General features: G+C 42.3%; 1 protein-coding gene across 3 annotated transcripts in view; it reads left to right on the top strand.

Annotated features, from left to right (window-relative positions):
* Nucleotides 1-26072, top strand: part of nfyc (nuclear transcription factor Y, gamma) — a 103113-nt gene that overhangs the window by 39264 nt on the left and 37777 nt on the right. For all 3 annotated transcript variants that reach the window (XM_080211692.1, XM_080211694.1, XM_080211693.1), the window contains exons 5-6: nt 15274-15387; nt 17598-17693. In XM_080211692.1, the coding sequence (XP_080067818.1) occupies nt 15274-15387; nt 17598-17693 (210 nt within the window). The remainder of the gene's footprint in view (nt 1-15273; nt 15388-17597; nt 17694-26072) is intronic.

Below are 26072 nucleotides of genomic sequence, written 5' to 3'. Positions count from 1 at the left end.
TATGTCGAAAGAAGATACAAAGATTTTGGCCAAGGCCTCAGCAATTCCTTCCCTGACCTCTCTGTATTCTGGGATAGACCCTATCTGGCCCTGGAGACTTGTCTACCTTAGTATTTTTAAAGCCTCCAATACAACCCCCCCTTATTATCTCAACATGTCCCAGAATGTCACCATCTTCCACATTCACCATACACCACGTCTTTCTCCTTTGTGAATACTGATGCAAGGTACTCATTAAGGATCTCACCCACTTCATCTGGCTCCGCACACCAATTCCCTCCACTGTCCTTGAGTGGACCTACCTTTTCCTTAATTCCTCTCTCTTTATATACAAACAAAAATCTTCCTTTAACCCTGCTTGCTAAGGACATTCCATGTCCCCTTTGTGCCCTCGTAAGTTCCTGTTTAAGCTTTTTCCTGATATCTTTGTATTCCTCAAGGGCCTTCTCCGTTTTCAAGTTTCTGAAATTTTTGTATGCTGCCGCCGCCTCCTTTTTCACTAAGCTCGTAATCTCTCTTGTCATCCAGGGTTCCTGAATCTTGCCATCTTTATCCTTCATTTTACATATATTTGCCCTGAATTGTTAACAACGGACTTTTAAAAGACTCCCATATATCGGATGTGGATTTACCCTCAAACAGCTGCCCCCTTCCTGCCTAATACTGCCTTAGCCCTCCTCCAGTTTAGTACTTTCCCTCTGGGACTACTTGTATCCTTTTCTACAAGTATCTTGAAACTTATAGAATTGTGATCACTGTTCCTAAAATGGTCCCCCACTGAGACATCAATCACCTATCTGGGCTTATTTCCCAGAACCAGGTCTAAGATAGTCCAGCTTCGGAAGGGACTATCTACATATTGCCTCAAGAAGCTCTCTTGAACACACTGAACAAACTCTGCTCCGTCCAAGCCTTGGCACTCAAGGAATCCCAGTCTATGTTGGGGAAGTTAAAATCGCCCATCACAACAACCCCGTCGTCTTCACATCTTCCTATAATCTGCTGACATATCAGTTCCTCCACTTCATTGCCGCTATTGGGAGGTCTGTTGTACGACCCCAACAGTGTGATTGCATTGTTCTTGTTCCTACGTTCCACCAATATGGCCTTATTGCATGATCCCAGCAAGGTGCCCTCCCTCTGTATAGCTGTGACTTTCTCCCTATGTGGGTATGCCGGCGTTGGACTGGTGTAAACACAGTAAAAAGTCTGACAACACCAGGTTTTAGTCCAACCGATTTATTTGATAATACTCACAAGCTTTCGAGGTTTCCCTCTTCGTCAGGTGAATGGAGAGTTCTGGCCTCAGACAGAGCATATAAAGCACAGACAGTTTAGAGATTACTGATTAGAATGCGAATCCTTACACCTAACCTGCTGTTCAAGACCTGAAGTGGCTGATAATGTGAGTGGAAGGAGCACTGATCACAGGTTACAGAGATAGATCATAGAACATTACAGCGCAGAACAGGCCCTTTGGCCCACGATGTTGCGCCGACCAGTTTAAAAAAAAAACAATGACCCTCTAACCTAAACCAAACCCTTTCCATCCATAAACCTATCCACGGATCTCTTAAACGCCCCCAAACTAGGCGCATCCACAACTGCAGCAGGCAGGGCATTCCAATCCCTCACCACCCTCTGGGTAAAGAACCTACCCCGACATCCGTCCTATAACTACCACCCCTTAATTTAAAGCTATGCCCCCTCGTGCTAGCTTTCTCCATCCGAGGAAAAAGGCTATCACTGTCCACCCAATCCAATCCTCTGATCATCTTATATGTTTCAATAAGGTCCCCTTGCAGCCGCCTTCTTTCTAAGGAAAACAACCTCAAATCCCTCAGTCACTCCTCATAGGACCTCCCCTCCATACCAGGCAACATCCTCGTAAACCTCCTCTGCACCCTCTCCAAAGCCTCCACATCCTTCCTATAATGTGGAGACCAGAACTGCACACAATACTCCAAGTGCGGCCGCACCAGAGTTTTGTACAGTTGCAACATGACGCTGCGGCTCTTAAATTCAATCCCCCTACCAATAAACGCCAAGACACCGTATGCCTTCCTAACAACCCTATCTACTTGATTCCCAACTTTCAGGGATCTATGTACACATACACCTAGATCCCTCTGTTCATCCACACTATTCAGAGTCCTACCGTTAGCCCTATACTCTACACATCCATTATTCCTACCAAATGTGTATTGTCAAATGTGATACCAAATGTGATGTGTATTGTCTCCAGACAGTACAGTAAGTGAGGTTTTGCAAACCCAGGCAAGTCACAGGGGTTACAGATAGTGCGACATGAACCTAAGATCCCTGTTGAGACCGTCCTCATGTGTGCGGAACTTGGCTATCAGTCTCTGCTCAGCGACTCTGCGCTGTCGTGTGTCGTGAAGGCCGCCTTGGAGAATGCTTACCCGAAGGTCAGAGGCTGAATGCCCGTGACCACTGAAGTGTTCGCCAACAGGAAGGGAACAGTCTTGCCTAGTGATTGTCGAGCGATGTTCATTCGTCCATTGTCGTAGCGTCTGCATGATCTCCCCAATGTACCATGCTTTGGGACATCCTTTCTTGCAACGTATCAGGTAGATAATGTTGGCCGAGTTGCATGAGTATTTACCATATACCTGGTGGATGGTATTCTCACGTGTGATGATGGTATCCATGTCGATGATCCGGCATGTCTTGCAGAGGTTGCTGTGGCAGGGTTGTGTGGAATTGTGGTCACTGTTCTCCTGAAGACTGGGTAGTTTGCTGCGAACAGTGGTCTGTTTGAGGTTGTGTGGTTGTCTGAAGGCAAGAAGTGGGGGTGTGGGGATAGCCCTGGCGAGATGTTCGTCTTCATCAATGATATGTTGAAGACTCCGGAGACTTCAGGTCTTGAACAGCAGGTTAGGTGTAAGGATTCGCATTCTAATCAGTAATCTCTAAACTGTCTGTGCTTTATATGCTCTGTCTGAGGCCAGAACTCTCCATTCACCTGACAAAGTGGGAAACCTCGAAAGCTTGTGAGTATTATCAAATAAATCAGTTGGACTAAAACCTGGTGTTGTCAGACCTTTTACTTTCTCCCTAATCAGTAGAATAGCATCCCCACCTCTTTTGTAACCTTCTCTATCTCATCTAAATCCTGGAATGCTAAGCTGCCAGTCCTGCCCGTCTTTGATCCAAGTCTCTGTAATTGCCACCACAGCATAATTCCATGTCATAATCCGAGCTTTAAGTTCATCCGTCTTACCTGTCATTTTCCAGGTGTTAAAGCAAACACACCTTTGACCATCTGCCCTGTCATGGTTATTATAGACTATAAAGCAAAGATATTTCTCCCATTTAGACTTTAGTTAGGTTCCATCAAAGGTGTAAGTATACTTGGTGTTGGTCCTGCCCACTTAATTAATGATGAAATTTTCTGAGTTGAATTGTATTTAGGTGTTTGATCATTCTCCGTGCTTACCTAGATTTGTTTGCAGAAATTTGTCCTCCAGAAACACTTTTGATTCAAACTTGTATCATGTGCAGAATTGGAGACAATTTCTTCAAAACTTATAGACAGTCTATTCATCATAAAACAGTGTTCTTAATGCCAGTCTCTGAGACACAAAGTAGATCTACAAGTTTTGGGGACATAGCTAATTCTTATCCATTATAGTATCTTTCAACACAAGACTTTATTTTAAGGTTAACCTGTTGTGATGCTTAGATGGAAACAACATACGAACATATGAGTTAGAGAAGTAGGAATAGAAAAGAAATTAAGAAGAGTGGCCGGCCATTCACGTCCACAGGATTCATTGGCCCCACTGATTGTGCATCTCCTGCCGCGCGTTTAATGGCAGCATAGCATGGTTTCGGTGGGAATTCCCATTGACGGTGGCAGGATCAGAGGAGCCCAGTGCCAGGAAATGGCGAGCTAAGCCAATGCTGTGGAGAAACCAGAGGATCACACCCAACATTTATGCACCAATTAAACAAACCCTGCAGCATTGCACACAGTGTTAGAAATGTGTGTGCCCATCAGTGAAGCAAGTTTGTAGGCTAGGGTACGTAGTGCTGGACATTCGGACATAATTCTGTTGCTATTTTAAAGGAATAATATTCGCACTCTTTATGTCCAAACTGATAATGGAAACCCCCTATGTAAATCTGTCACGCTGTAATTACACCCTCTGCCACCAAGTGAAGTAACTGCAGCAACTCTGCTGAGGGTGAAGGTATAATTATAGCAAAACAAGTTTTACATTGGCAGTTTCGATTCTAAGTATGAATGTCGAATTTCTAATGGAATATTGTTGATGGGGAACATACTGTACAAACATTCAAATTAAGAGCAGGATGTTTGACCCCTCAAGCCTGCTCTGCATTTCAATAAAATTTATAGCTGATCTGATTGTGACTTCAATGCCACTTTCCTGCCTATCGCCCAATAACCTTAGATTCTTGACTATCAAGGGAGTCGATCTACCTTTATTCTCTGGGCAATAGAATTCCAGACACGTGATCCTCCAAGAGAAAAAGTTTCTCCTCATCTCCTTTCTATTGGGAAATGTCTTATTTTTAAATCGTTGTGGTCTCTCTCACTACGGGAAACATTCTTTCAGCATCTTTTTATCATCATTTTACCATCAGAGGGTGGTGAGGGATTGGAATGCCCTGCCTGCTGCAGTTGTAAATGCGCCTAGTTTGGGGGGCGTTTAAGAGATCCGTGGATAGGTTTATGGATGGTAAGGGTTTGGTTTAGGTTAGAGGGTCATTGTTTTTTAACTGTTCGGCGCAACATCGTGGGCCGAAGGGCCTGTTCTGCGCTGTAATGTTCTATGTTCTATCTACCCTGTCAAGTCCCCTCAGGATCTTGTGTCTCAATAAGATCACCTTTAAACCTTAGTGGATATAAGCCCAAACAGTCCCATCATTCCTCATAAGATAACATACTCTTCCCAGGAGCCAAGTGAATGTTTCCCAAATTGCTATTCCAGTTTTTTTTAAATAAAACACCAAAACTGTATATTATACTGTAAATGTGGTCTCACCAATGCCCTGTACAACTGTAGCAAAACATCTCTACTTCCATATTCCATTCCTCTTGTAATAAGTAAGAACTCGGAGCATGGATTGGTACCTGGACTATGATGTGGCCATTACGGAGACATGGTTAGAACAGGGACAGGAATGGTTGTTGGCAGTTCCAGGGTATAGATGTTTCAATAAGAGTAGGGAAGGTGGTAAAAGAGGTGGAGGAGTAGCATCGTTGATCAAGGAAAGTTTAACGGCTGCTGAAAGGCATTTCAAGGGGGATCTGCCTACTGACGTAATATGGGCTAAAGTTAGAAATAAGAAAGGAATGGTCACGTTGTTAGGCATTTTCTACAGGCCCCCAAATAGTAATAGAGATGTAGAGGAGGAAATGGCAAAGCAGATTATGGATAGGTGTGGAGATCACAGGGTAGTTATCATGGGTGACTTTAACTTTCCAGGTATTGATTAGAACCTTTATGGGTCGAATAGTTCAGATGGGATATTTTTTGTACAGTTTGTGCAGGAAGGTTTCCTGACACAATATGTGGATAAGCCACATTTGGCCTGGTTCATTACCTAGTACCAAGTCCAGTGTTAGATTTGTTTGTGGGAGAACACTTTGGAGATAGTGACCACAATTCAGTGTCCTTCATTATTGCAATGGAGGGGGATAAGGTCACATGGCAGGGCAAGGTTTATAATTGGGGCAGGGGTAATTATGATGCAATTAGGCAAGAATTAGGGAGCATAAAATGGGAACAGAAACTGTCAGATAAAGGCACAAATGAAAAGTGGAACTTGTTCAGGGAACAAATACTGTGTGTCCTTGATAGGTATGTCCCTGTCAGGCAGGGAGGAAATGGCCAAGTGAGGGAACCATGGCTCACAAAAGAGGGTGAATGTCTTGTCAAGAGCAAAAACGAAGCATACGTAAGGATGAGCAAACAAGATTCAGTTGGGTCACTTGAGGGTTTCAAGGAATGAGTTATAAAAGGGCTTAGGAGTGGGCATGAGAAGTCCTTGGCGGGTCTGATCAAGGAAAACCCCAAGGGTTTTTACTCTTATGTGAGAAATAAAAGAATGACCAAGGTGAGTGTTGTAGGTGAAACAATACCTCTGAGACCGTTAGTGAGTCAAAATACAGGAGTTTTTATCTCAAAACTCTTGACGTTTATTCCAGTGCTTTGGGAGAAACTGGTTCCAACCAAGACTACCAGACTTCTCATAAACACAAACATAAGTGGGTATTTATACATTGAGTTCCAGGAGTAATCACAATTCAAAGTTCTAATTCCTGCCAGACCTCCAGGTCTGTCTTCCTTGCTCACGATTTAGCTTCAGAGTTGACCAGAGGTTGCGGTCCAGCTGGCAGCTGCGATCATGACACAGGCTTAATCCGGTCACGATTCAAATCCCTTCTGCAGCAGTACCGGCATCCCTGTCTTTGAAGTAACTTGTACAATCGTGGCTGTCCCAACAGGAGTCTTCCTGTTAAAAGGCGGTATTGAGATCTGCCATCAGCAGTTGTCAAAAGCCGGTATCGTAAACTACCATCTGTGTAACGATGTCCAACTAACACAAATAGGTAAGATTTGCAAAGTCTACAAAATAACAGCCACGTTAAACTGTCTGTATAAAAATGAGAGGTAAAGCATGTCAGACATGAACAAATAACTTATATTAATGCCAGGAGCAGTATAAGCTAAAGGAGATCAGCCATGAGGAGGGGTTATGTTTGTGACACATTCTAGGTACAAAATGCATTAACCCTTTCCCTACTTCAGTGAGGTTAGGGCCGGTCAAGGATAGTCGTGGGAACTTGTGCATGGCGTCAGAAGAGATAGGTGTTGAATGAATACTTTTCTTCAGTGCTCACTAAGGAGAGGGGCTATGTTTTTGAGGATGAATGTGTGATACAGATAGCTGTTCTGAGGGAAGATGTAATAGCAATTTTGAAGAACCTGACGGTGGATAAGTCCCCTGGACCAGATGGGATGCATCCCAGGATACTTTGGGAGGCAAGGGATGAAATTGCAGAGCCTTTAGCTTTGATCTTTGGGTCCTCACTGTCCACAGGGATTTGCCAGAGGACTGGAGAGTGGCGAATGTTGTTCCTGTCTTCAAGAAAGGAAATAGGAATGACCTTGGTAATTATAGGCCAGTTAGTCTTTCTTTGGTGTTTGGTAAGTTAATGGAAAAAGTCCTGAGGAATAGGATTTATGACCATTTGGAAAGATGCAGCTTAATCCAGGATAATCAGCACAGATTCATGAGAGGTAAATCCTGCCATACAAATTTGATTGAATTCTTTTGAGGAGGTAACTAAGTGTGTAGGTGAAGATAGAGCAGTTGATGTTGTATACATGGATTTTAGTAAGGCGTTTGATAAGGTTCCCCATGGTAGGCTCATGAAGAAATTAAGGAGGTGTGGGATAGAAGGAAATTTGGCTGATGGGATAAGTAACTGGCTATCTCATAGGTGATGGTGGAAGGAAAATTTTCAGGCTGGAGGTCAGTTACCAGTGGTGTACCACCGGGGTCAGTGCTGGCTCCTCTGCTATTTGTGATTTTTATCAATAACTTGAAAGAGGGGGCTGAAAGGTGCGTTAGTAAATTTGCTGATGACACCAAGATTGGTGGAGTAGTGGATGAGGTGGAGGGCTCTTGTAGGCTGCAAAGAGACAATGATGTGGTGCAGAGCTGAGCCGAAAAATGGCAGATGGAGTTTAACCCTGATAAGTGTGAGGTGATTCATTTTGATAGGACAAACTTGAAGGCGGATTATAGGGTCAACAGCAGGGTTCTGAGGAATGTGGATGAACAGAGATATCTTGGGGTTCATATCCACAAATCTCTGAAGGTTGCTGCTCAAGTGGATAGAGCCTTGAAGAAGGCTTATAGTGTGTTAGCGTTTATTAACAGGAGGTTTGAATTTAAGGGCTGTGGGGTTATGCTGCAACTATACAGGACCTTGGTGAGACCTCATTTGGAATATTGTATGCAGTTCTGTTCACCTCGCTGTAAGAAGGATGTGGAAGCATTGGAGAGAGTGCAGAGGAGATCTACCAGGATGCTGCCTGGTTTGGAGAGTAAGTCTTGTGAGGGAAGGTTGAGGGAGCTGGGGCTTTTCTCTTTAGAGTGGAGGAGGATGAGAGGTGACTTAGAGATTTATAAGATGATGAGGGGGATAGATAGAGTGGACGTACAGAGACTATTTCCTCCGGTGGATGTAGCTGTTATTAGGGGGCATAACTATAAGGTTATGGTGGGAGATATAGGAGGGATGTCCGAGGTAGGTTCAGAGAGTGGTTGGGATGTGGAATGCACTGCCTGCTGTGCTAGTGGAGTCGGACACTTTAGGAACTTTCAAATGGTTATTGGATAGGGACATGGAGCACTCCAGAATGATAGGGAGTGGGATAGCTTGATTGTGGGTTCGGACATAGCTCGGCACAACATCGAGGGTTGAAGGGCCTTACTGTGCTGTACTGTTCTATGTTAACATTCAATTTGCCTTCAAAATCAACTGCTATACCTGCATTCTTTGATTCACATATCAGGACACCCAGGTCCCTGTATGCTTCAGAGTTCTGCAATCTTTTTCCATTTTAGATAATGTTTTTAAATTATTCCTGCTGAAGTGAACTGGGTCACATTTTCCCACATTATACTCCGTCAGTGAAATTTTTGCCCATTTGCTTAACCTATCTAGGCCCCTTTGCAAACTTCTCATGTCCTCTTCATAACTTGCCTTCCTACCTATCTTTGTATCATCAGCAAACTTAGCAACTAATGCATTCCGTCCCTTCATCCAAAGCATTGATCCGTTGTAAATAGTCAAGGTCCCAGCACTAATCCTGTGGCACTCCACTCGTTACATTCTGCCAACCTAAAAATGCCTATTCTCTTGTTTCCTATCAGCTAACCTATCCTCTATCCATGCTGACATGTTATCTCCTATACTGTAAACCTTTGGCATTGCCAACTTGTCAAATGTCTTCTGAAAATCAAACTACACCACACCCACGGGTGCCCCTTTATCCGTGTTTATTACTTTCACAAAGAATTCTTACAAATTTAATCTAACATGATTTACCTTTCAGCAAACTGTGTTGAATCTGTCTGATTGCATTGAGATTTTCTCCCATTATAACCTCCTTTAATACTAGATTCCAGCACTTGCCCTATGGCAGATGTTAAGCCTGAATTGCCTGCAGCTTTGTGCCTTCTGCCTCCTTTCCTTGACTTGACTCAGTGTAAAGTCCACCAAAATCCAGGGACCCATCAGCTTTTAGTTCTAATGCATTTCTCAATTTCCTTTGCCTGGTGATTTATAATTGTTTTATGTTCCTCCCTCCTTTTCACCTCTTCAGTTATTTATTATTTCACAGTGAAGACTGAAGCATAATATCTTCAATTTATCTGCCGTTTCCTTACTTTCTGTTAATAATTCCCAAACACTGTGTAGAGGACTAACATTTTCCTTAATTACTCTTGCTTTCTAAATACTGGTAGAAACCCATGCTGTTTATATGTTTCTAGCTAGCTTTCTATTTTACTTTAATTCCGTGATCGCAAACCTTTTAAAGCACAAGATCACCTTTAGCATCAAAATACAGCAAAAGATCTATTCCTTAAAAATTGATTGTACTAAACCCCCCCCCACCCCAACACCCAAAATGTACTTGTACTTAATACTCATCCATTCTTAGTGTAACACATGTGTTTGCACACAGAGTGCTGTGAAGTCTGGGTCATAGTTTGAAATAGCCAGTCCCATATAGTCCATCAGATGGGTATCTGAGATGAGTGCAATACTTGGACTCTTTTCTTCTGGGGAGAAAGCCACCTCACAGAGGTATGTGGAACCAAGGTAGGCCTTCACTTTTCACATAATGTCAGAAGAGGGTACTTCGTTCTGTTTACAAGCCCCCAAAAGCCTTTGTCCCTTGACCTAACTTTCGTGCTGTCATTCTGTATGGTAATTATTTCCATGTCAAGTCCGTTGCTTTCTTTGAAATCCTGCTAAAACTTTGCTGTCAGTTCTCCAGTGTTCAACTGAAGAAAAGGATTTGAGACGGACAATGATTTGTTCTATCTTGTCTACCTCCTGAAATTGTCTGTTGAATTCCTTTTCCAATTTGTTCAGTTGGAAACAGAATTTATTTGGGTGGAACTCTTTCTGTTTGTGTGTTGTATTTTGTCCAGATTTGGGAAGTGCTCAGTAATTTTGTTCTTTAACGCTGAGGAGCATAGTCCCATTTCAACTTGAACACATTCACTGCACTGATCATGTGTGATAACTCTCTGTCCCTCCCATGCAGCTCAGTCAGTTTTGCACTTGTGTCCGTAAGATACACTAAGTCTAGCAACCACGAATTGTCTGGCAGCTCGTTGTACACCTCATTTCTAGATTTAGGGAAGGTGACAATTTCAGGAAGCAAACTTAAAAATCTCTGGAGATCCTTTCATCGGCTTAACCACCTCACATCTGCATCAAGAATTAGCTCACTGCAGAAGGAATCAAGCTCATCAGGTAATGACTTGAACAAGCGATACTACAGAGCTCTGGCACAAATTGAGTTGACGATCTTGACAACAACTGTCATTACATAAGAAAAGTAATAACCTTGCTTGCTAGCTTTTTGGTGGATAACACAATGCAACAAAGCCTGTTTTGACGCACAGCATTAACAATATGCCATCAGTTGTGATTGAACCCAGTTTCTTGATCAGAATGTTTTTCTCATTCACGCATTTAGTTTCATTGTAGACATCCTCTCTTGTTCTGTCTGAGTGGCAAAAGAGTGAGAAAGCCCTCCTTTGTTGTTGCGTCTTTGTTTTCTTTCACATGGCATTCAATCAGCTGGGCCATGTCTATCATGTCCACTGACTCATCAAACTGCAGTGAGAAACATTCACAGCCTGAAGTCTTGCTGTATTTGTTGAGACGCGTCCCCAGGTATCCTGCCCTTCTGGTTACTGTTAAAGTACCAAGGCGTGTGCTGTTATATGGCTGTCATAATTTAAAGTTCAGGAACACATTGCTAGCAACAACCGTCATAGCTTCCTTGATAACTTCACCATTGGTGAACGGTTTCTTATGTTTTGTCCGCAGATGGTTAATGCGAATAGCCTTACCTTAACCACAGGTTTTGGAAAGAGTGAGCTTGCAATGTTCCCTTTAACTCCACAGTTTCTTGGTCTGAATGACAATGTAAAGGGAAATCTTCTTAAACTTTTGCATGCACTGTCTTATGATTCTATTCCAAATGACCTCTTTTACTCAAGGCTGCACTCTGACAAATGAAGGTGGCACGGTAGCGCAGCCTATGATTTAAAAGACCAGCCTTTGATCCATCATCTCTCCCTCAAAGTCAGTGCAAAATTCAGTCATGTTACGATTATTGCTACTTGGGAGCAATGATCATGAAAGTTGGGGGCACCTTTTACTATGAGGTTATTTATCCAGTGTGTCTCATTGCCCATTACCATAATTACTAGAATAGCCTGCTCTTTGGTTGCCTGTGGAATTTGTTGTTCCAGGAAACTCCCAAAAACTCTTGATGAACCCATCTCCTAGGCTACTTTTGCCAATCTGATTTGTCCAATCTATATGTAGATTAAAAACATCCTTGATTGCTACACGTTTTAACAAGCTCCCATCATTTCTTCCTACATATCTGTCCTGCAGTGTGGTTATTGTTTAGGGGCTTTTAAACTACTTTCACAAGTGACTATCTATCTTTATTATTTCTCAGCTTTACCCAAACAGATTCTAGGTCTTGATCTTTAGAATTAAGTTCATCCCTCTCCAATGTACTAATGCCATCCTTAATTAGCTGTCTTCTCTTCCAAAATGTTATATACCCCTGAATATTTAGATCCCAGCTGTTGTCACCTTGCAACCATGTGTCTCTAATAGCTATCGGATCATATATATTTGTTTTTATTTAAGCTTAATTCATCTGTTATAAATGTTAGTGCGTTTGGATAGAACTAAAGTTCTATCCTTTTATTATTTTTGCAACTTCTTCTGGCGATGATATTTGCGTCGTCAATGGAGACGAGAGAGGTTCAGGAGGATTGGAGGATTGCGGATGTGGTTCCTATATTCAAGAAAGGGAATAGGGATAGCCCAGGAAATTACCGACTGGTGGGTCTAACCTCAGTGGTTGGTAAGTTGATGGAGAAGATCCTGAGGGACAGGATTTATGAACATTTAGAGAAGCTCAAAAGTAGTCAGCTCAGCTCTGTCAAAGGCAGGTTGTGCCTTACGAGCCTGGTTGAGTTCTTTGAAGATGTGACTAAACACATTGACGAAGGAAGAGCAGTAGATGTGGTTCATATAGAGCAAGGCGTTCGATAAGGTCCCCCACGCAAGGCTTATTGAGAAAGTGAGAGGGCATGGGATTCAAGGGGCTGTTGCCTTGTGAATCCAGAACTGGGTTGCCCGCAGAAGGCAGAGAGTGGTTGTAGATGGGTCTTTTTCTGCATGGAGGTTGGTCACCAATGGAGTGCCCCAGGGATCTGTTCTGGGACTCTTGCTGTTTGTAATTCTCATAAATGACCTGGATGAGGAAGTGGAGGGATGGGTTGGTAAGTTTGCCGATGACACGAAGGTTGGTGGTGTGGATAGTTTGGAGGGATGTCAGAAGTTGCAACGTGACATAGATAGGATGCAAGACTGGGCGGAGAAGTGGCACATCAACTTCAACCCAGATAAATGTGTAGTGGTCCATTTTGGCTGGTCACATGGGATGAAGGAGTATAATACTAAGGGTAAGGCTCTTAGCAGTGTAGAAGATCAGAAGGACCTTGGGGTCTGAGTCCATAGGACTCTTAAATCAGCCACGCAGGTGGAGGATGTGGTTAAGAAGGCGTATGGTGTACTGGCCTTCATCAATAGAGGCATTGAGTTTAGGAGTCGGGAGATGATGCTACAGCTTTATAAGACCCTGGTCAGACCCCCCTTGGAGTACTGTGCTCAGTTCTGGTCGCCTCATTTCAGGAAGGATGTGGAAACTATTGAGAGGGTGCAGAGGAGATTTACAAGGATGTTACCTGGATTGGATGGCATGCCTCATGAGGATTGGTTGAGGGAGCTCGGTCTTTTCTCCTTGGAGAGACAAAGGATGAGAGGTGACCTGATAGAGGTGCATAAGATGATGAGAGGTATAGATCGAGTGGATTCTCAGAAGCTTTTTCCCAGGGTTGAAATGGCTGCCACAAGAGGACACAGGTTTAAGGTGCTGGGGAGTAGGTACAGGGGAGATGTCAGGGGTAAGTATTTCACTCAGAGTGGTGGGTGCGTGAAATCGGCTGCCGTCGGTGGTGGTAGAGGCAAATTCGATAGGGTCTCTTGAGAGACTTCTGGATGAGTACATGGGACTTAATAGGATTGAGGGTTATAGGTAAGCCTAGTAGGTAACAATATGATCGGTGCAACTTGTGGGCCGAAGGGCCTGTTTGTGCTGTAGTTTTTCTAGGTTCTATGTTTCTTGCTTTATCTGCTGGTTCACTCTTAAATTCATATGCTCTCCCTTCCTACCATGCTATAATAATCTTCCCCTTAATGCTACTTTGTTCTCTTGTCTCCTTTCTCTCTTTAATTTATCACATTTCCCCATGCATGATTCCTTGACCTAAACTATTTAATTTAAAGCCCTCTCTACCGCCCTAGTTGCACAACTTACCAGCACTCAACATAGCTCTGGTGAAGACTGTCCCAACAGCACAGCACCACTTTCGCTTGGTGTTGGTGCCCTACAAATTAAAACCCATTTCTCTCACACATTTGACTCTCGAATTTGTTTATCATATGTCAATTTATTCATGGCTCAGGTTCTGCTTTTTAATTAATCCTTAGCTGCTCATACGTCCAAAACAGAACATCTTTCTTAGTCTTATCTACTCCATTGCTACCTACATGAATCATGACCATGGGTTCATCCGCACTCCCATTGGGAGTTCCTTTTTGGTCCAGAACAGATGTCCTGAGCTCAGGCACTGGGCAAGCAACATGGCCTTCTGGACTCTCGATCTCGACTGCAGACTATACTATGTCTGACTTCTTCTCCTGCTACCACTGCATTATCATTAATTCTCAGCACTTGAAGAACTTCCTGTATCATGGTGTCTTGGCCTCCACTTGTACCTCGATCCCCTTGCCTGCCTCATTCACCTTTAACTTGGAATAAAGTGTATAGGTAATCTTTTGCTATCCCTAATGCATTTAGTGTCTGTCGATCAACCCTCAACTAAGTTTCTCCAGCTGCAGATGTGTTTGCTTTGGATCACGCTGGTGTCTAGGAGCTTTCTCATTTTGCAGTCATAATTAACTGCCTTGCCATCTTTAAGTATTGTGTGCAAAACCTTACAATTACTAATAAATGACAAATTTTGAAAAACATGAGAAAATACTCACCAGCCAGTTATTTAGCTGTTTCCCTGTGACGTCACGTGCACAGATGAGCCTTTGTTGTTATACTCACCCTTGTTTGGAGCAGGGTTGTCCTTTCACACTGCTTGAAGTCTCTTCTTACATAGCGACCATATACAGATATAACATATGTCTATCGATATTGTGGAAAGATTGTTTAGCGTGCTGTCTTGGATTCTTGGTAAAGGTTTGTACATTAAGAAGTTGTTTTGTTTAAAATGTTTTCCTGCATATAGTAGCTGGGCGCCTGATGTGTTCTTGTTATGTGGTGTCTTATTAAAAATGCCTCCACCCCTATTTAAAATATCAGATCAAACTACCTTTTCATTAATTGTCACTTAATGCCCTTAATGTACCAACAATGTTATAGCCTGTAGTACTGATCAAGATAAGTGGAGTCTCACTTTCAAAGCAACAACTGAAACCTGTTCAACAAATAACTGAAGTTTGAGTGTTCTCCCCTGTAGTTGAGTAATTTGAAGATTTCAGAAATTCCTGATGGAAGGATAAATATCAAAGGAATTTCTGAAATCTTCAAATTACTCACCTGTCTAATCTTGAATAGTGATTATTTTATAAACATTTAACAACATCCTGTTTCAACTTGTAGCCGAGTAACACAAAATTGGAGATGGTTTTTAAATTTCTTGTAAGTTCCTGAAATATTTGGAACTTTGCACAGTGAGCAGTGCCTTGCATTAGTAAGGTGCTGTCAGTGGAAGTGTTTTGATCAACCTTTCTTCATTAACAGCAGATGACAGGAGTAGAGACTTTTAGGATGTAACCTTCATATTCTCCTTTTATCTTTGCAGATGATTAGTGCAGAGGCACCAGTGCTGTTTGCAAAGGCAGCTCAGATTTTCATTACAGAGTTATCCTTGCGAGCGTGGATACACACTGAAGATAACAAACGCAGGACTCTGCAGGTATTCTGAACACTGTGGATTTGCTAAAATAGGAAGCTTGACTGCAAAGGAAGGTTTAAAATGAGAATGCGATAAACCAGCAACAAGACTGTGCAAGGAGGCCTGCCTCAACTGATCTCCACGTCAGAGCAGGGTTCTGAATATCAGTTGAGGAAACAAGGGAAAATTCACCTTGAGAGGATGTCTTTCTTCAATACTCCTTTATACCAATCGCACCTACATGGGATGCTTATGCACTTTCTGTCCCACACTCCCAGTCAAAGCAGAATAGTGAGAATGAAAGGAGTTTGACAGAATTCCTGAAAGGAATATTTATTATCACTGCTGCTATTTACAGATTATCACTAAAAATTGCTTAATTAGAATTATGTTTTAATGCACTATTTGTTTCATGTAGTAACAGTTTGACATGAAACACCTGTTTTGGTGTCAGTGTTATTATTACGTCAGTGGTTATTGCTGCTGCTGTGGAAGTAGTTAACAACTGGTGTAGCCAAAATAACAGACTTTAGTATCTTTGTGAATTTTCTTTTGCTCGTACAAACAGATGACAGGCATCTTGAGAGGGGAGGTGAAATTTGGGGAGATGAGGGGAGTTTCCATCCACAACATTGTCATTTCATGATAGGATAAAAATGAAATAGATTGTCTAAGGTGTGGTTTTGAAACTGTCTGACACACTCACCTGTTCTGTAAGGTTAATTCAGAGCTTCCTTCCAATAATTATTACATCTAGCAGCCTTGCTAAAATCTCAGCAAAAGTGGTACATCGCCACAGAGTAGAGGATGTATGAGTGTGCCCCAGGCTGCTCGTGGCATTGGGGAGCAGGCTTCATGTCTGATGGAACAGAATTTAAATATTGATGTAAAGAAGCATAACTTTGAAATTTCCCCTTTTTTTCATTGCCTTTTGGTCTAGATTGTATGATTCCATGGGCAGTTGTTGTTTGGTGGTGACGCAGTGATACCTCACACATGCAGTTGCCCACTAGGGTTGACTTAGTCTGTTGGTGTTGCTTACCAATGATTGAGGTTTGAGGATAATAGTTGGACCAGAATTGAGCTAAACCTTGTTTTTAATCCAAAGCCCATACCATTTACTCTTCCATTGTAATTGCTTAATATGAAATATTGGGAACTGCGACTGGTTTTCCATTTTTCCATTTGCCCAAGTATTTTGCAATGAGTTGTAACATCTCAGCTGCTGAGACTAAATAGTTCATACTAACCAGGATACAGCCATGTGTTTCTACAGACACTCATAAGTTCTAAAGTTAAAGTTTTATTTCTTAGTCACAAGTAGGCTTACGTTAATATTACAATGAAGTTACTGTGAAAATCTCCACACTTTGGTGCCTGATCGGGTGCACTGATGGAGAATTTAGCATGGCCAATGCGCCTAGCCAGCCTTTCGGACTGAGAGGAAACCGGAGCACCCGGAGGAAACCCACACGGATACAGAACGAATGTACAATGTCCATACAGGCAGTGACCCAAGCCTGGAATCGAACCCGGGTGCCAAGCGCTGTGAGGCAGCAGTGCTAACCACTGTGCCACCATGCCGTCCATCTGATGTTTTCAATACATTTTCTCACTGCCCTGTTTGGGGGTTGGGATATGCTAACACGAGTCTACGGACATTGGAATTTGGGCTGGCTCCCAAAAACTTAATAAAGAGCCAGTTTGATTTTTGAGAGATGATGTATAGTACAAGGGCAGGTTAAAGGTCAGCGTTTGGACAGTTCTGTCTGACTGCAGCCTCACGTCAAAGATTCAAACATTTTATTGCAAAGAGTTTAACTGACTCAACAGTAAAATGTTGAATAAAGTGTACAGGAATGTGATCAACTATACTGGGGTTCCAGTCCAACTTCTATAGTCACATCAAGACACAGGAAGTGGGCATGAGGCCCAACAGCCAATCCCTTCCTCTTGATAAATCAATCCCACCCATGTACTCTCATTCTTCCAAAGTCTTTCAAACTGCTTGGTGCTTGATTAACCAGATTCATTCCAGGATCTAGAACTACATTCATGCTTTCAGGTAAAAATGAAGTGGATTGTCATTTCACGATAGAAAATGTTGTGGATGGAAACTCCCATCATCTCCCCAAATTTCACCACCCGTCTCGAGATGCTGTTGCCTGTTTGTATTCTGCTTTGTTACCGTATCTGTTTCTGAAATACTTCTGACATTTCCCTTCAAACAGAGGAATGATATCGCTATGGCCATCACTAAGTTTGATCAGTTTGATTTTCTGATTGACATTGTTCCTAGAGATGAGCTGAAACCTCCAAAACGACAGGTAAGGAACAAAAAAACTGTGTTGCAGATCATCAGAACACTAAACCTCCCAGCAAAGTGAAACAGTGCCTTCTGGTGGTGGAACACCTGAGCGAATTTATTAAAATTTGTATTCTCTGTGTATTTTTGAGGCCAGGAAAATAGAAATCTGAATTTCTTTTTGATATCACTTGTTTATTTTTCAATCATTTTTCTGCTGCATGGTTTATTTGTAAGTGGGGGAATTGAAACTTCACTGAATTATTAATAACCTTTATCCACTGCCTTGATGTGATTCTTAAATCCTAGTGGTAGGGCATTGCCATTCAGATGGGGTAGATTAAGTTTTATGACCAAAATGTGGGGATATTTAACCCTTGGTGGTTGGCGTTCATCAGTTTCATATGATACTATCCAGTCAACTGTGGTTTCACTTAAGGTACTTGAGCGTCTGTTCCAAACTTGTAACTTGTTTGCTTTTCTTACGTTCAGGCGGGCTTTATTGTGCTTGTGCACTGCGTTTTGGGCAAAGAAAATTCCACTTTCAAAAGAGCCCACAAGCAAAAATCTTCAACCATGCATTAGACCAATAATGATCAATCGCTCCTTCAGTATGCATGGCAGACTTTCAGTAGCTTTCGCACCAATTGCTTGCTGACTTTTAGCATTTTGGCTTCTGTCTCCAGCTTTCAAGTGTACATTTCAGAAGGAATGAGGTATGTGGAGGAGGGCTTACTGCCTCCGATGAGATACAGCTTGCCAGGGGGAAGTGCATCCTAAGATAGGATATGAGCTAATTAGCTGCAGGGTGTAGAGAAATATATTTAGATTCTGGTAGATAATTGTTTAGTCTTGACCGTGTGCTGTCCATTTTTCTCCGGTTATGCTCTGGTGCAGCGGTCATGTAAACATCTTTAACTGAAAGCTTTTGGTGCTAAATACGGCTTTCAGTTGGATGTTTATGTTACCTTGTCACTAAAACTCTCAATATCCTTGTTTCAGTGCACTGAAGCGGAGTGAATTTCTTGCTAGGTCACTTTCCTTGGATTTGACTCCATTATAATCTGCCTAAAGTAAGGTACTTTCCCACAGAAACCATTGGTTCTTTTTGAAGAATGATGTATGGACCTCATGGTTTCCAGAATGACAGCTGGCTCTGTGTACTTGACTGGCTAGTTGGAGTGAAGTGGTTTGATGTGGTAAAGAGATTTCTTTGATCAATGTAGTTCAACTTTAATCAGCTCACATCATTACTGGGGCTACAGTAGTACAGGTATGATTAATGACGAGGGTCAGTGGATAACAGCTAGCTAAAAGAGCAGTCAGCATTTTGCCTACTGTGATACTACACAATATAAGAAAGTCGCTCTTCATAGCCAGATAAGCAATAGTGTATGTCTTTAATGTTGTATTTTCAGTGTTCTAGATCAGTATTCCACGTGGAATAATTGCTTCAATTTCTGATCTTGCACCCCACAAAGAGATACAGAAATATCTTTTGAGGTGGGGGTTAGGAGGTCTTGTTCTGGCAAGTATTGTAACTATTTGGTCGCAAAGTGGTATTAGCAGAGTCCTAGCAGTTCTCTTGTTTGCAATCTTGCCAAACGAAACAGGGCAGTGGTTTGAGATTCCTGAGCTGTTGTTTCTGATCAAATCTAGTCCTTTGCAAGCAGTTGTGAGATTATTGTCAATCTAGTCTTGATGTGTCGTTTGTTACGTTTTAGTTACAAGGGAACTCTTGCCCACCTTGATGATGATGATTGCTGGCAGTTTATACTGTTGTAAACATCCTCGACTGGAAGCTGTGTGGAGATGGATGGGCTTTCAGTCAGATGTTTGCAGCTGTTGACTGCTGCTTACTTCAGTGAATTGTTGCTGCTCTGACATTCCCTGGTTGAAGCACTGTATAGAATTGAACTACAGCTTGTGGAAAAAGCTGATGTTTGATGTGTGACTGTACTTGTGTGGTTTTCAAGTTGAGGAAAAGCACTCCTGGGAATAGGATAGGGTTCCTCACGTTTTGGCACGACATAAATAAGCATGTGTCTTTTCTCCTTTTTCTCTCAGTAGAGAACCGATCATTTTGATTTGATTTATTATTATTATTACGTCTTAACAAACAGTGAAAAATATTGTTCCTTGTGAGCCAAACAGACAAAGCATACCATTCATTAAGAAGGAAATGAGAGGGCACAGAATGTAGTATTCCAGTCATAGCTAGGGTGTAGAGAAAAATCAACTTAATGCAAGGTAGATCCATTCAAAGGCCTGACAGTAGCAGGGAAGAAGCTGTTCTCGAGTTGGTTGGTACGTGACTACAGACTTCTGCATTTTTTTCCCAGCAGTAGAAGATGGAATTTAAAATGTCTGGAGTGCGTGGGATCCTTAATTGTGCTGGCTGCTTTGCCAAGGCAGCGGGAAGTGTAGATAGAGTCAGTGGATGGGAGGCTGGTTTGCGTGATGGATTGGGTTACATTCATGACCTCTTATAGTTCCTTGTGCCCTAGGGCACAGGAGCCACACCAAGCTGTGATACAACCAGAAAGCATGCTTTCTATGATCATTTAGGCCTGAGATGAGGAGAGATTTCTTCACTCAAAAGTTTTTTTAATTTTTTGGCATTTTCCACCATGTGTGTTTGTGGATGATCCATAATTTTGTATGTTTATGGCTAAGATCAACAGATTTATAGCCTCAAAATCAATGGGGAATGGACAGGAAAGTGGAGCTAAGGCAGGTGATCAGCCATGCTGGAATTGAATGGCGTAGTAACTCAAGGGGCATGATGGTTCACTTCTGCATTTATTTTTTGTGTTTTCCTTCTACTGCCCCCACTCCACCTTCTGTTGTCTACTTGCTTAACTCTCATCTTTTGTTCATTACTCTTCATATTCCACCAGTAAGACTGTCGATCACAAATTTTGCGTAAAGGTTTTATAAATCTGTCTTCCCTTGCTAGATCCTAAGTGTCAATGTAACAGCAATTGCATTGTATAGTCATTACATTGTATGGCAATGACATTGTTAAAGACAGGTGGTAAGCATTGGCTCAGCCATAAATGGACACACCATGGTCAATGGGCATTACAGGGAGGCTGGCAGATTGGATGACCCCTCCCGCCCCCCAAATCTCATTTGATTTTGAATGTTGTAAGTTTCCTTTTGAGATTTTGTCTTTTTTTGATGCAGTATCCCTTTAGGAGGCTGTCCCTTTAATTTGTCCCTCAATTTGTTAATTTGTTTTAGTTGATTTTGCCCCAAAGAGTACGGACACAGCTGTGGGGTGTAGAAAGAACTGGGAGAATCAGAGTCTTATAGCAGAACAAGATACCCTTCGGCCCATCATGTCTGCCCCAGCCTTCAAGCACTGATCTGTTTTAATCCAGTTTCTAGCACTTGGTCCTTTTTATGCTTTGGTGTTTCAAGTACACATCAAATTGCTCCTTAAATGTTGTTGAGGATTCCTTGCATTTGAAATAAATGCCATCCAGCTCTGCCATATGTGACTTAACATGTCTGCCTTTGCCCTGCCTTCCAGACTGACCTTGGTTTCTCTTCTATTTTTGGCTGTTCGTGTCTCTCTACTGTGCCTGCACTCTCACCCATTTCTATTCCAGTTCAGGTGCAACTCCTCCAACTTGTACAGGCCTCACCTTTGCCAGAAATGGACCCAGGAACGAAAAGCCCTCCCTCCTGCACCACCTGTTCAGACACACATTCATCTGCTCTATCCTCCTATTCCTATACTCTCTAGCAAATGGCACTGGGAGTAACCCAGAGATGACAACCTTGGAAGTCCTGCTTTTCAATCTGTTACCTAGTCCCCTAAATTCTTGTTGTAGGACCTCCAACCCTTTGCTGAATTGTTTCAAGAATAAATCTGCCTGAGTAAAAGACTAACTTTAGACTCATTCTTCCACAACATAAAAATATTGGTATTAGCACTATAGCCTGGTTGATGAGATGGGAAGATGATCTGCGTTCTGAGCTTTGACCATTTTTGCTGGTGTGTTGAATCAAGATAAGTAGCAGCAGTCTAGTCTTTCCCCAAGTGAAGTGCAAGTGCTCTGGTGTCTCCTTGGATATTATAGTCAAGCTTAGGAGGCTACAATGTGGAAAGAGCCTGTCTCCCAACACACACTACCTTTTTCGGGGTTGCTTGGAACTGTGGAATCCATATAATCCCTACAGTACAAAAGGAAGCCATTCAGCCCATTGAGATTGCACTGACCACAATCCCACCCAGGCCCTATCCTCATAACCCCACTTACTTGCTCTACTAATCTCCCTGACACTAGGGTCAATTTAACAATCACCCTAACTAGCACATGTTTGGACTGTGGGAGGAAACCTGAGCATGCAGACATGGGGAGAATGTGCAAACTCCACACAGACAGTGACCTGAGGCTGGAATTGAACGTGGATCCCTGGTGCTGTGAGACAGCAGTGCCAAACACTGTGCCACTGTGCCCCGAATCCTCTGGCAACAAATGACGTGTGTTTCTGACCACGCGAGAATTCAAAGTGAAGGAAGTCACAGATGTAAATGAGGTGTTGTAAATCAAGAATTAGTGGCAAAATGATGCAGTCTTGGCAACTGATTTGTTACTTAAACTATTTAATTAGTGAAAGGTTCAAGTTGTTTATGGTGCAAAACTGAATGTATTTTGTGCCGAGTGCTTTATTTTTAAACTGTCATTAAACTGTGGGATCTTGCCAACTTTTTCCCAAGTTTGAGACCAAAGTTGAAAAGCATACAAGATAAATGGAGAAGTAGTTGGGGAATTGTGCATAAGACACTAACCCAGCACGATCAACAATTACTGCACCATCCTGTTCCAGTTATTTAATTAGGTGTAAGAAATCACAGCCAAACAGTCAAATCTTGTGGTTTGTATGAACCTCAATAGGTTGCTAGGAAATGGAATGAAATAGTTTCAGTAGATGCTTGCCGGATTAATGAAACATTAACAAATGAATGTCAAAAAACAAAAAAGGCAGTTAAATTTTATGAAATTGTTTCTGTGCATATAAAAGCATTTTTTTCAGTTAGTTACATGTATGATTGCATCTTTAACAGAGACCTTGCTAGATCAATATCAGATTGTTGATCAGCACCATCAAAATTGTCAAAACTGACACAACCACAACTTGCAATTATACATTGCCTTTAATGTAGTCAAAGACCTCAGGCACTTCACAAGAGCAGGGAAACGTTGATACAAGTCACACAAAGATTTGGACACATTGAGTGGGCAAATACATGACAGATGCAGTATAACATGGATAAATATGAAGTTACCCACTTTGGATGGAGAATCAGAATGGCAGTATTATTGGTGATAGATTGAAATGTTGACATACAAAGGGACCTGGGTGTCCTTGTCGATCACTCACTGAAAGCAAGCAGAAAGAAGGCAAATGATATGTTCACCTTTGTTGCAAGAGGACAGGAGGAAGGATGTCTTACTGTATTGTGTAGGGCTTGGTGAGACCACACCTGGAATATTGTGTGCAATTTTGGTCCCCCATTCCAAGATAGGATATATTCGCCAGAGAGGGCGTTCAGCAAAGGTTCAACAGAATGATTCCTAGATGGCAGACTTGTAGTGTGAGGGGAGATTTGGTCGACTGGGCCTGTATTCACTGAAATTTAGAATGAAAGGGAATCTCATTGAAACATATCATTTCTGACGGGGCTGGACAGACTGGATGCAGGGATGTTCTTTCCTCTGTCTGGGCACTCTAGAATAAGGGGTCACAATCCCAGGATAGCAGGTCGGCCATTTAGGACTGAGATAAGGAGAAACCTCTTCACTCAGAGGATGGTAAACCTGTGGAATTCTTTACACAGAAAGTTGTGGAAGCCAAGTCACTGAATATATTTACAATGGAAATAAATAGATTTCTGGACTCTAAAGGCATCAAGTGGTAGGGGGAGAGTGCAAGGTTGGGGGAGAGGATCAGCCATGATCATATTGAATGTTGGAGCAGGCTTGAAGGGTCAAATGCCCTACTCCTATTTTCTATGTGTCTAAGTCAAGTGGCAGAAAGCTTGATCAGAGGTAAGTTTTCCATATCACACACACAGGTGGCACAGTGGTCAGCATTGCTGCCTCACAGTGCCAGGGAGCTGGGTTCAATTCCTAATTTGGGTCACTGTCTGTGCAGAGTCTGCATGTTCTTCCTGTGCCTGTGTGGGTTTCGTCCGGATGCTCTGGTTTCCTCCCAAAGTCCAAAGATGTGCAGGTTAGATGAATTGGCCGTACTAAATTAAGTGTACCTGCAAAGGTGCCATAGTGTGGCAACTAGTGGATTTTCACAGTAACTTCATTGCAGTGTGAATATGAGCTTACTTGTGATTAATAAATAAACTTTTACCTTTACTTTTACTTTAGTTCTGCTTGGCACAAATGGCAGACTCAAAATTCTGTCCCTCTGGCACTCTTTTGTAGTTTGTAAAGAAGTCCAAACTGATTGTTCCTTCCTCCTTTTTCTCTGGTGAGGGTACTTTAATTCTGTGACTGTGTCTGAGTTACAATGTTTTGGATGAAAATCTGCTGCATCCATTTGGAGCTGCAGTTGTGTAGATCCCAAATGGTGCCTTCAATCGATGACCAGAAAGTGAATGGGTCCCTGGCTGAAATTTTGGTCATTGATTCATGACATAGAATGGATTGATTAGATTATAACCCTGTTTCTGTCACTATGTGGGCTTGTATTAATTTTCAAAGGTTGTGTCTCAGCACTCGAGACACTCTTCCCTTTCCAGTGTTAGAGAGATGCTGCAGTTCATTCACCCATTTGAGAGCTTTAGCAGTTTTGTGCTGAACTATTAAAAAATATTGCAAATACTCCGTTGCTCGGGCACATTTGACCTAAACTATTAACATTTCCGGTTGATAACCTTTCATCAGAACATATCTGTTCTTTGATGCCGGAAATATTAACTCTTGTTTCTGTCCATAGATTCTGTTTGAGTATTTCCAACATTTTTTGTTTATGTTCCATACTTCTAGCATTTGCACTACTTTTATTTGAGTTATTTTAATACCTGAACTCGCTGCTTTCTCCATTTCATGGAACTATTTTGACCTTGCTCTGAAGTATAGCTAAAGAACTGACCAAGTTGAGACTGAAGGGGCTCCATGTGGTAGTCTCCATTTTTGAAAAGCAAGTGTATCATCAGAAGATCAACACTTTTCAATAAATGTTTTATTGAAGGTTTTCTACCTTGTGTTTTACTACAAGATGTAATAAATCCCCAAAATCTAGTGTACTACAGTGATCATTTCTCCAGATATGTATAGACAAAAGACCAGCAAGTACTCATAAAATGGTTCAGATTATATCGATTCAGTTGGCATCTCCTTTTATAAGGATAATGAACAGATACCAGAAAGTGTGTTTATCACATGATTAAGCCATGAGCATGCGGCACCATGGTGCAGGCCGCCCTCTACAGGATAACAGAGTCAGAGCTACACAATATACGGGATTCCTTATGGGGTAAAATGCAACCGATCATAGATCGTACAACAGTACAGGCCCTTCGACCCGCGGTGTTGTACCCAGCTATGTTCGAACTCAAGCTGTCCCACTCCCTGTCATTCTGGTGGTCTCCATGTGCCTATCCAATAACCGCTTGAAAGTTCCTAAAGTGTCCGACTTTACTATCACAGCAGGTAGTGCATTCCGCACCCCAACCACCCCCTGAGTAAAGAATCTGCCTTGGACATCCCTTCTGTATCTCCCAGCATGAACCTTAAAGTTATGCCCCCTAGTAATGCTACATCCACCCAAGGAAATAGTCTCTGAACGTCCACATTTCTATCCCCCTCATCATCTTATAAACCTCTATTAAGTCGCCTCTCATCCTCCTCCGCTCTAAAGAGAAAAGCCCCAACTCCCTCAACCTTTCCTCATATGACCTACCCTCCAAATCAGGCATCATCTTGGTAAATCTCCTCTGCACTCTCTCCAATGCTTCCACATCCTTCTTATAGTGAGGTGACCAGAACTGAACACAATATTCCAAATGTGGTCTCACCAAGGTCTGGTACAGTTGCAGCATAACCCCGTAGCTCTTAAACTCAAACCCCCATTAATAAACGCTAACACGCTATAAGCCTTCATGGCTCTATCCACTTAAGTGGCTGCCTTCAGAGATCTGTGGATATGAACCCCAAGATCTCGCTGTTCCTCCACATCCCTCAGAACCCTGCCGTTGACCCTGTAATCTGCATTCAAGTTTGTTCTACCAAAATGAATCACCTCACACTTATCAGGGTTAAACTCCATCTGACACTTTTCGGCCCAGCTCTGCATCCTATTAATGTCTCTTTGCAGCCTACAAGAGCCCTCCACCTCATCCACTACTCCACCAATCTTGGTGTCATCA

This window comes from Carcharhinus amblyrhynchos, chromosome 24, assembly GCF_965287045.1.
Source record: "Carcharhinus amblyrhynchos chromosome 24, sCarAmb.v2.hapA, whole genome shotgun sequence".
Lineage (NCBI taxonomy): Eukaryota > Metazoa > Chordata > Chondrichthyes > Carcharhiniformes > Carcharhinidae > Carcharhinus > Carcharhinus amblyrhynchos.
Note: the sequence above shows the minus strand (reverse complement) of the source record. Positions and strands in the feature narration are given on the sequence as shown.